This window comes from Physeter macrocephalus, chromosome 17 (genome assembly GCF_002837175.3).
Source record: "Physeter macrocephalus isolate SW-GA chromosome 17, ASM283717v5, whole genome shotgun sequence".
Classification (NCBI taxonomy): domain Eukaryota; kingdom Metazoa; phylum Chordata; class Mammalia; order Artiodactyla; family Physeteridae; genus Physeter; species Physeter macrocephalus.
This window is the reverse complement of record NC_041230.1, coordinates 5,126,632-5,136,272: the sequence shown is the minus strand read 5'-3', so window position 1 is coordinate 5,136,272 and position 9,641 is coordinate 5,126,632. Positions and strand designations below refer to the sequence as shown.

The following is a 9,641-nucleotide window of genomic DNA, read 5'->3' as shown; positions in this document are numbered from 1 at the left end:
AATTAAGGATTCTTCTTTGTCTACTGTGTATTCACGGGCAAAAAGAATATTAGGGATAAACAACCAGAACCTATATAGCACAGGAAACTATATACTCAATGTTTTGTAATAACCTATAAGAAAAAGGAATCCAAAAAAATAGATACATATTAACATGTATGTGTAACTGAATCACTTTGCTGCACACCTGAAACTAACAACACTGTAAATCAACTCTACTTCAATTTTTAAAAAAAGAATATTAGGGAATATATGAATTTCTATTAAAAAAATGGAAAAGGTAAACCCAAAATAGTGTGAGAAGCTTTATAGTGGAAAAATTTGGTGCACAATTGTATATACATGTGTGTGTATATACAATCTCAAGAAATGAAATATATTGCCTCTGCATTCAACCTGATACAATAGGATGTTTTGTTTGAAATACATAGAGGAATTCCAGCCTCACACAGTTAATTGTGAATATCCCATGAAGTCTTTGGAAGACTCCCCTATACATTCACAGGAGAATAAAACTGAGTAAAGAAACTTAAAAAAAAAAAAAGAGAGAGAGAGAGATGAAATATAATTCCAGTAGTAATATAGAAAAGCCAAAAAAAAAAATAGTGCCATAAAATCCCTGAGTGTCTTACGTAAAATAAAACCTTAAATTGCAATTATTTTTTTCTTTATTTTTTGGCGGGGGAGGCCCGCACTGCATGAGCATGTGGGATCTTAGTTCCCCGACCAGGGATACTATTTCTGTTTTTATTCATTTATTTAGGCTGCACTGGGTCTTCGTTGCTGCGTGCAGGCTTTCTCTAGTTGCGGCATCGGGGGGGAGCTATTCTTTGTTGCAGTGCGCGGACTTCTCATTACAGTGGCTTCACTTGTTGCGGAACATGGGCTGTAGGCTCATGGGCTTCAGTAGTTGTGGCTTGTAGGCTCTAGAGCGCGGTCTCAGTAGTTGTGGTGCACGGGCTTAGTTGCTCCGCGGCATGTGGGATCTTCCCAGAACAGGGCTCAAACCTGTGTCCCCTGCATTGGCAGGCACATTCTTATCCACTGCGCCACCAGGGAAGTCTTATACTATTTCTAAATATCCTCAGCCATTCCTGAAGGACGTGGTAAAACTAGGTTCACGGTCTTTGTATAACTATTTACATATAGGTCCCGATTTGGCTAAATCTAATAGGGCAGTTTCTGTTTTTTTTTGTTGTTTTTTTTAATACAATTTTTAATACATTACCTTAATCAAAACTGCCTCAGGGGCTTCCCTGGTGGCACAGTGGTTGAGAATCTGCCTGCCAGTGCAGGGGCACGGGTTCGAGCCCTGGTCTGGGAAGATCCCACATGCCACGGAGCAACTAGGCCCGTGAGCCACAACTACTGAGCCTGCGCGTCTGGAGCCTGTGCTCCGCAACAAGAGAGGCTGTGATAGTGAGAGGCCCGCGCGCTGTGATGAAGAGTGGCCCCCACTTGCCGCAACTAGGGAAAGCCCTCGCATAGAAACGAAGACCCAACATAGCCATAACTAACTAACTAACTAACTAACTAACTGCCTCCAAGATGGGACTTCCCTGCCAGTCCAGTGGTTAGGACTGTGCTTCCACTCCAGGAACATGGGTTCGATCCCTGGTTGGGGAACTAAGATCCCACAAACTGCGCGGTGCTACCTCAGAGAACTGGCACTGGTAGACATTTGCATGTGAATAAAGAAGGAAATGGGTAATTTAGTGCCCTGTAGAGGACAGCTTTATTACACCCCATGAAGAAAAAAGCAATCTTTGCAAAGCGTAACTTAGAGATACGCGTCATGGGTGATGAGCACGAAGGGGCTGAGAGTCAGGAAACATAAAGCCACGAACACAGATGTGTTCACCAGCCATTGGGCTGGATTCACACTTAGGACTACACAGAAAGTCAAAATGGAGGAAAGAGAATAAAGTAAAAGAAAGGAGCTCACCAAGATCAGGATGGTGTGTGTGGCTCTGGCCTCGTGGGAAGGTCTTGGGGAGAGGCTGTTGCTGTGAATGTGTTGGACTCGCTGCTTGTGTCTGTGCAGGCCAAGGACCGTGGAGCCACTAGCCCAGACCATGAGACACAAAAATACAGTCAATGAAAAATATTATCCTTGCCAGCAGTGAGTTTGTAAGTTTGTGTGGAGTAGACCCAGAACAGTATTCATATACTTTTTCCAAGCTTATATTTTTGGTATTGCTTGGGCCATGCACCTTTATAGCAACATACATATTTACTAGGAGAGTCAGGATCCAGCAAGAGGAACAGCAGAAGCCAATGTACTTTGGGATTCTAATTTTGAGCTCCATCCATTTAGAGCTACTGGGACAAAGTTGTTGTTGTTGTTGTTTTTTAATATATCTTTACTGGAGTATAATTGCTTCACAATACTGTGTTTCTGTTGTACAACAAAGTGAATCAGCCATATGCATACATATACCCCCATATCCCCTCCCTCCTGAGCCTCCCTCCCATCCTCCCTATCCCACCCCTCTCGGTCATCGCAAAGCACTGAGTGATCTCCCTGTGCTATGCTGCTGCTTCCCACTAGCTATCTGTTTTACATTTGGTAGTGTATATATGTCGATGCTACTCTCACTTCGCCCCAGCTTCCCCCTCCCCTCAGGAAGCCACCAAGGAGGCAGGCAGTGCTGAGGGAAACCCCTCTGGCTACTCAGTGAAAATAGAACATAAGTTTATATCCAGCAATGACCAGGAAATATTTCAGTCCAAACGCTGCCATTTCCTGAGGGATCCCTTTGGAGAAAAGAACTAAGCAGGTTGGCTAGGACAAGTTGGTTGAGGATTTGGTCTGTGGGTCTGAGACTTCTTCCAGTGATCAAAGTGAAAGTATAAAAACAAAGAAGTGAGGAGTTTCCCAGGATCCCAACTTTCATCTGAGTGAGGAAGATAATCACCCAGTCTAGGTTAGTAGAAACCATCACATCAGTACCTGAGGGATAATGTTTAATTGTAGTCAGAAGAATCTGAAAAAGAAAAGAAAGACTATATTAAATCTTATTCCCAGAAGTGTTCAATGCTTAACCTGACATTAAAAACAAACTGAGGGCTTCCCTGTTGGCACAGTGGTTAAGAATCCGCCTGCCAATGCAGGGGACACGGGTTTGATCCCTGGTCCGGGAAGATCCTGCATGCCGTGGAGCAACTAAGCCCGTGCACCACAACTACTAAGCCTGCGCTCTAGAGCCTGCGAGCCACAACTACTGAAGCCTGCGCACTTAGAGCCTGTGCTCCACAACAAGAGAAGCCATCACAGTGAGAAGCCCACACACCACAACGAAGGGTAGCCCCTGCTCACCGCAACTAGAGAGAAAAGCCCATGCACAGCAACGAAGACCTGGTGCCACCAATAAATAAATAAAATTTAAAACAAAAAAACCTGAGAATGTCTTTATGAAAGCAAAGGTTTTTGTTTTTTTTTTTTTTTTATTGAAGTACTTTATGTAAAAGCACAATTCTGGGGCTTCCCTGGTGGTGCAGTGGTTGAGAATCCGCCTGCCGATGCAGGGGACATGGGTTCATGCCCCGGTCTGGGAAGATCCCACATGCCACGGAGCGGCTGAGCCTGTGCGTCCGGATCCTGTGCTCTGCAACGGGAGAGGCCACAACAGTGAGAGGCCCGCGTACCACAAAAAAAAAAAAAACAACACACAATTCTGAAAACAATGTAAAAGTGTAGGGTACCAGCAGACATACTCTGCCATATACACAGACTGTAAAACTTTGCAGCTGTAACAAATGAATCTGGAAATTATCTACACACTGCTATGGAGTTATCATCAAAATGTATTTTAATTGCAATAAAAATCAGAGTGTAGGGAACTTTCCTGGTAGTGCAGTGGTCAAGAATCCGCCTGCAGGCTTCCCTAATGGTGCAGTGGTTGAGGGTCCGCCTGCTGATGCAGGGGGCGCGGGTTCGTGCCCCAGTCCAGGAGGATCCCACGTGCCGCGGAGCAGCTGGGCCTGTGAGCCGTGGCCACTGAGCCTGTGCGTCCGGAGCCTGTGCTCCGCGATGGGAGAGGCCATGGCGGTGAGAGGCCCGCATACCGTAAAAAAAAAAAAAAAAATCCGCCAGCCAATGCAGGGGACACGGGTTCGATCCCTGGTCCGGGAAGATCCCACATGCCGCGGAGCAGCTAATCCCATGCGCCACAACTACTGAGCCTGTGCTCTAGAGCCCGTGAGCCACAGCTCCTGAGCCCACGTGCCGCAACTACTGAAGCCCGTGTGACTAGAGCCCGTGCTCCGCAACGAGAAGCCACCACAATGAGAAGCTCGTGCACCGCAACAAAGAGTAGCCCCTGCTCCACGCAACTAGAGAAAGCCCATACGCAACAATGAAGACCCAATGCAGCCAAAAATAAAATAATAAATTAACAAATTTTTAAAAATGCTGTGGAAGGGGCTAGGTGGAAGCACAGAAACCATGTAGAAGATTCTGAGTGTGAGATGATGGTGGTTCTGCCTCGGAGGGAGTAGGGTGGATGATGAAAAGTAGTCAAACGCTGGTAACTTTGGAAGGTGAAGGCAATGGGACTCCTATGTGATAGACGTGAGGAGAGAAACAGGCTTCAAGAATGAGTCAGAATTTTTGCCTGGGCAACTGGAATATGAGGTGCTCTTGAAAGAAATAGGGGAGGTTGAAGTTGGAGTAGGTTTTTATTACTTTAAAAATTTTTTATTATTTCTTTTTGCCCACACCACGTGGCTTGCAGGATCGTAGTTCCCTGACCAGGGATCAAACCGCTGCCCTCGGCAGTGGAAGTGCAGAGTCTTAACCACTGGACTGCCAGCGAAGCCCCTGGAGTAGGTTTGTAGGGAAATAGAAACTTTGGATACATTTTTGTATGGTACATGTGATGTATATAGAATTAGTACTTTATTTTTCTTTATTGAATTTGTTACAATATGCTTCTGTTTTATGTTTTGGTTTTTTGGCCCCGAGGCATGTGGGATCTTAACTCCCCAACCAGGGATTGAACCTGTACCCCCTGCATTGTAAGGCCAAGTATTAACCACTGGACCGCCAGGGAAGTCCCAGTACTTTATTTTGTTTAACAGGTAAAGAATTATGTTAGGGGGGAAATTAGGGTTGGCTTCCAAAAATGCATTTTCTATATTAAAAAATAAAGTCAAGATTTGGAAAAATAAAAGGAGCTTGGTTATGAACCTATTCAGTCTCAGGTACCTGCCAGACATCTAAGGATAATGTCCAGTAGGAATTAGGTACAAGTCTGAAATTTGGGAGAAGTAACTTGGCTGAATATATCCATTTGAAAACTGTTAGATGGTATATCAGTCATAAGACAGGGTGAGATCCCACAGAAACGAAATAAGAGTTCAGGATAGGAAAACAAGGAGTACAGAAAAGTCTCTTGAAAAACTGTCATACAAAAGTAAGAGACATGAAAGAAGCAAGGAGGATATTTGGCCAAGGAGTAGGCAGACTATTGTTTATAGAAAAGACAGTATTTACAATGCAGTTTGTAAAAGAAAGAAACAGCATCAGTGGTTCAAATCAAACGAGATCTGATCAACCACAGGGTCAGATCCAGATTGGTCAGTTTCTCCAGGAGGTTCTATCCCTTGTGCTTTTCCTGTTTTGGGACATGCAGGTATTTTATTACCATGTTTTCACAGTAAATTGCATCTTTAATCACCTGAAAGATGATCATCTCTATCCCAAATTATGACAGGGTTTTAAATTTCCTAAAATTTTGTTAAGGATGTTTTGCATCTATGTACATGTGGGTGTTGGTCTGCAGTTTGCTATTAACACTACTGCCTGATTTTGGTATCAAGTTAAAGCTAATCTCATAAAACTAGCTGAGAAGACTTCCATCTTAAAAAAATAATAATTTGAGTGGAATTGGAATTATTTTTTCCTTAAATGTCTAGAAGTCACTAGTCATCTTGGCGTGAAATAATAGTAGGAAAATTTTAAACTACTAATTCAATGTCTATAATAGAGGGCACTTCAGATTACTCATTTCTTCCTCAGTGAACCTGAGTAGTTGGAGTATTTCAAGAACTTTTTTTTCTCAATTTCTGGTTTTTGTAGAGTTGTTGGAAAGTGTTTAAAATATCACATATAGGGACTTCCCTGGTGGCGCAGTGGTTAAGACTCCGTGCCCCCAGTGTAGGGGGCCTGGGTTTGATCCCTGGTCAGAGCACTAGATCCCACATGTATGCCGCAACTAAGAGTCTGCATGCTGCAACTAAGGAGCCTGCCTGCCACAACTAAGACCTGGCACAACAAAATAAATAAAATATCACATATAATCCTTTTAATGTCTTTAGTGCTATCCCATCTTTCATTCTTCATTTTGGTAATTTTTTTTCTTCTTTTCTGATCTACCTAGAGATCTATCAATTCTCTTGATCCGAAGGACAGTTTTGGAGTTCACTGATTTTTCTCTATTTTCTATTACCTATTTTATTAATTTCTGCTCTTTATTCTTTCTTTCCTTTTGCCTACTTTGGTTTTTAAATTTTTTACTTTTTTTTAAATCAAAGGGCATGGTTTATTTATTTATCTATTTATTTATGGATGGCTGTGTTGGGTCTTCGTTGCTGTGCATAGGCTTTCTCTAGTTGGAGTGAGTGGGGTCTACTCTTTGTTGCAGTGCACGGGCTTCTCATTGTCCTGGCTTCTCTTGTGGAGCACAGGCTCTAGGTGCACAGGCTTCAGTAGTTGTGGCACATGGGCTCAGTAGTTGTGGCACATGGGCTCAATAGTTGTGGCGCATGGGCTTAGAGCACATGAGCCACAACTCGAGCCCACGTGCCACAAATACTGAAGCCCATGTGCCTAGAGCCCATGCTCCACAAGAGAAGCCATCGCAGTAAGAAGACTGCACACTGCAATGAAGAGTAGCCCCCAGTCGCCTGAACTAGAGAAAGCCCGCGTGCAGCAACGAAGACCCAAGGCAGCCAAAAATAAATTTAAAAAAAAAAAAAAGAAGAAGCAATGTCTTAAAAAAAAAAAATTTGCTGAGAATTTCCCACGGGCTTAGTTGCTCCGCGGCATGTGGGATCTTCCCAGAACAGGGCTCAAACCTGTGTCCCCTGCATTGGCAGGCACATTCTTATCCACTGCGCCACCAGGGAAGTCTTATACTATTTCTAAATATCCTCAGCCATTCCTGAAGGACGTGGTAAAACTAGGTTCACGGTCTTTGTATAACTATTTACATATAGGTCCCGATTTGGCTAAATCTAATAGGGCAGTTTCTGTTTTTTTTTGTTGTTTTTTTTAATACAATTTTTAATACATTACCTTAATCAAAACTGCCTCAGGGGCTTCCCTGGTGGCACAGTGGTTGAGAATCTGCCTGCCAGTGCAGGGGCACGGGTTCGAGCCCTGGTCTGGGAAGATCCCACATGCCACGGAGCAACTAGGCCCGTGAGCCACAACTACTGAGCCTGCGCGTCTGGAGCCTGTGCTCCGCAACAAGAGAGGCTGTGATAGTGAGAGGCCCGCGCGCTGTGATGAAGAGTGGCCCCCACTTGCCGCAACTAGGGAAAGCCCTCGCATAGAAACGAAGACCCAACATAGCCATAACTAACTAACTAACTAACTAACTAACTGCCTCCAAGATGGGACTTCCCTGCCAGTCCAGTGGTTAGGACTGTGCTTCCACTCCAGGAACATGGGTTCGATCCCTGGTTGGGGAACTAAGATCCCACAAACTGCGCGGTGCTACCTCAGAGAACTGGCACTGGTAGACATTTGCATGTGAATAAAGAAGGAAATGGGTAATTTAGTGCCCTGTAGAGGACAGCTTTATTACACCCCATGAAGAAAAAAGCAATCTTTGCAAAGCGTAACTTAGAGATACGCGTCATGGGTGATGAGCACGAAGGGGCTGAGAGTCAGGAAACATAAAGCCACGAACACAGATGTGTTCACCAGCCATTGGGCTGGATTCACACTTAGGACTACACAGAAAGTCAAAATGGAGGAAAGAGAATAAAGTAAAAGAAAGGAGCTCACCAAGATCAGGATGGTGTGTGTGGCTCTGGCCTCGTGGGAAGGTCTTGGGGAGAGGCTGTTGCTGTGAATGTGTTGGACTCGCTGCTTGTGTCTGTGCAGGCCAAGGACCGTGGAGCCACTAGCCCAGACCATGAGACACAAAAATACAGTCAATGAAAAATATTATCCTTGCCAGCAGTGAGTTTGTAAGTTTGTGTGGAGTAGACCCAGAACAGTATTCATATACTTTTTCCAAGCTTATATTTTTGGTATTGCTTGGGCCATGCACCTTTATAGCAACATACATATTTACTAGGAGAGTCAGGATCCAGCAAGAGGAACAGCAGAAGCCAATGTACTTTGGGATTCTAATTTTGAGCTCCATCCATTTAGAGCTACTGGGACAAAGTTGTTGTTGTTGTTGTTTTTTAATATATCTTTACTGGAGTATAATTGCTTCACAATACTGTGTTTCTGTTGTACAACAAAGTGAATCAGCCATATGCATACATATACCCCCATATCCCCTCCCTCCTGAGCCTCCCTCCCATCCTCCCTATCCCACCCCTCTCGGTCATCGCAAAGCACTGAGTGATCTCCCTGTGCTATGCTGCTGCTTCCCACTAGCTATCTGTTTTACATTTGGTAGTGTATATATGTCGATGCTACTCTCACTTCGCCCCAGCTTCCCCCTCCCCTCAGGAAGCCACCAAGGAGGCAGGCAGTGCTGAGGGAAACCCCTCTGGCTACTCAGTGAAAATAGAACATAAGTTTATATCCAGCAATGACCAGGAAATATTTCAGTCCAAACGCTGCCATTTCCTGAGGGATCCCTTTGGAGAAAAGAACTAAGCAGGTTGGCTAGGACAAGTTGGTTGAGGATTTGGTCTGTGGGTCTGAGACTTCTTCCAGTGATCAAAGTGAAAGTGTAAAAACAAAGAAGTGAGGAGTTTCCCAGGATCCCAACTTTCATCTGAGTGAGGAAGATAATCACCCAGTCTAGGTTAGTAGAAACCATCACATCAGTACCTGAGGGATAATGTTTAATTGTAGTCAGAAGAATCTGAAAAAGAAAAGAAAGACTATATTAAATCTTATTCCCAGAAGTGTTCAATGCTTAACCTGACATTAAAAACAAACTGAGGGCTTCCCTGTTGGCACAGTGGTTAAGAATCCGCCTGCCAATGCAGGGGACACGGGTTTGATCCCTGGTCCGGGAAGATCCTGCATGCCGTGGAGCAACTAAGCCCGTGCACCACAACTACTAAGCCTGCGCTCTAGAGCCTGCGAGCCACAACTACTGAAGCCTGCGCACTTAGAGCCTGTGCTCCACAACAAGAGAAGCCATCACAGTGAGAAGCCCACACACCACAACGAAGGGTAGCCCCTGCTCACCGCAACTAGAGAGAAAAGCCCATGCACAGCAACGAAGACCTGGTGCCACCAATAAATAAATAAAATTTAAAACAAAAAAACCTGAGAATGTCTTTATGAAAGCAAAGGTTTTTGTTTTTTTTTTTTTTTTATTGAAGTACTTTATGTAAAAGCACAATTCTGGGGCTTCCCTGGTGGTGCAGTGGTTGAGAATCCGCCTGCCGATGCAGGGGACATGGGTTCATGCCCCGGTCTGGGAAGATCCCACATG

General features: G+C 44.4%; 2 protein-coding genes across 2 annotated transcripts in view; both read right to left on the bottom strand.

Moving 5' to 3' along the window:
- Positions 1–1,125: 1,125 nt before the first annotated feature.
- On the bottom strand, positions 1,126–3,715 carry LOC112062470 (vomeronasal type-1 receptor 1-like). The gene is given in 3 exon segments (XM_055079243.1): positions 1,126–2,093; positions 2,095–2,359; positions 3,706–3,715. Coding segments are annotated over 3 exon segments (588 nt in total). The 3' UTR covers positions 1,126–1,780.
- A 3,482-nt stretch (positions 3,716–7,197) lies between these two features.
- LOC112062471 (vomeronasal type-1 receptor 1-like) overlaps positions 7,198–9,641 on the bottom strand; it is a 5,243-nt gene continuing 2,799 nt past the window's right edge. Inside the window, 2 exon segments of the mRNA XM_028478300.2 lie at positions 7,198–8,165; positions 8,167–8,431. Coding sequence (XP_028334101.1) covers positions 7,853–8,165; positions 8,167–8,431 — 578 coding nt within the window. The 3' untranslated portion in view covers positions 7,198–7,852.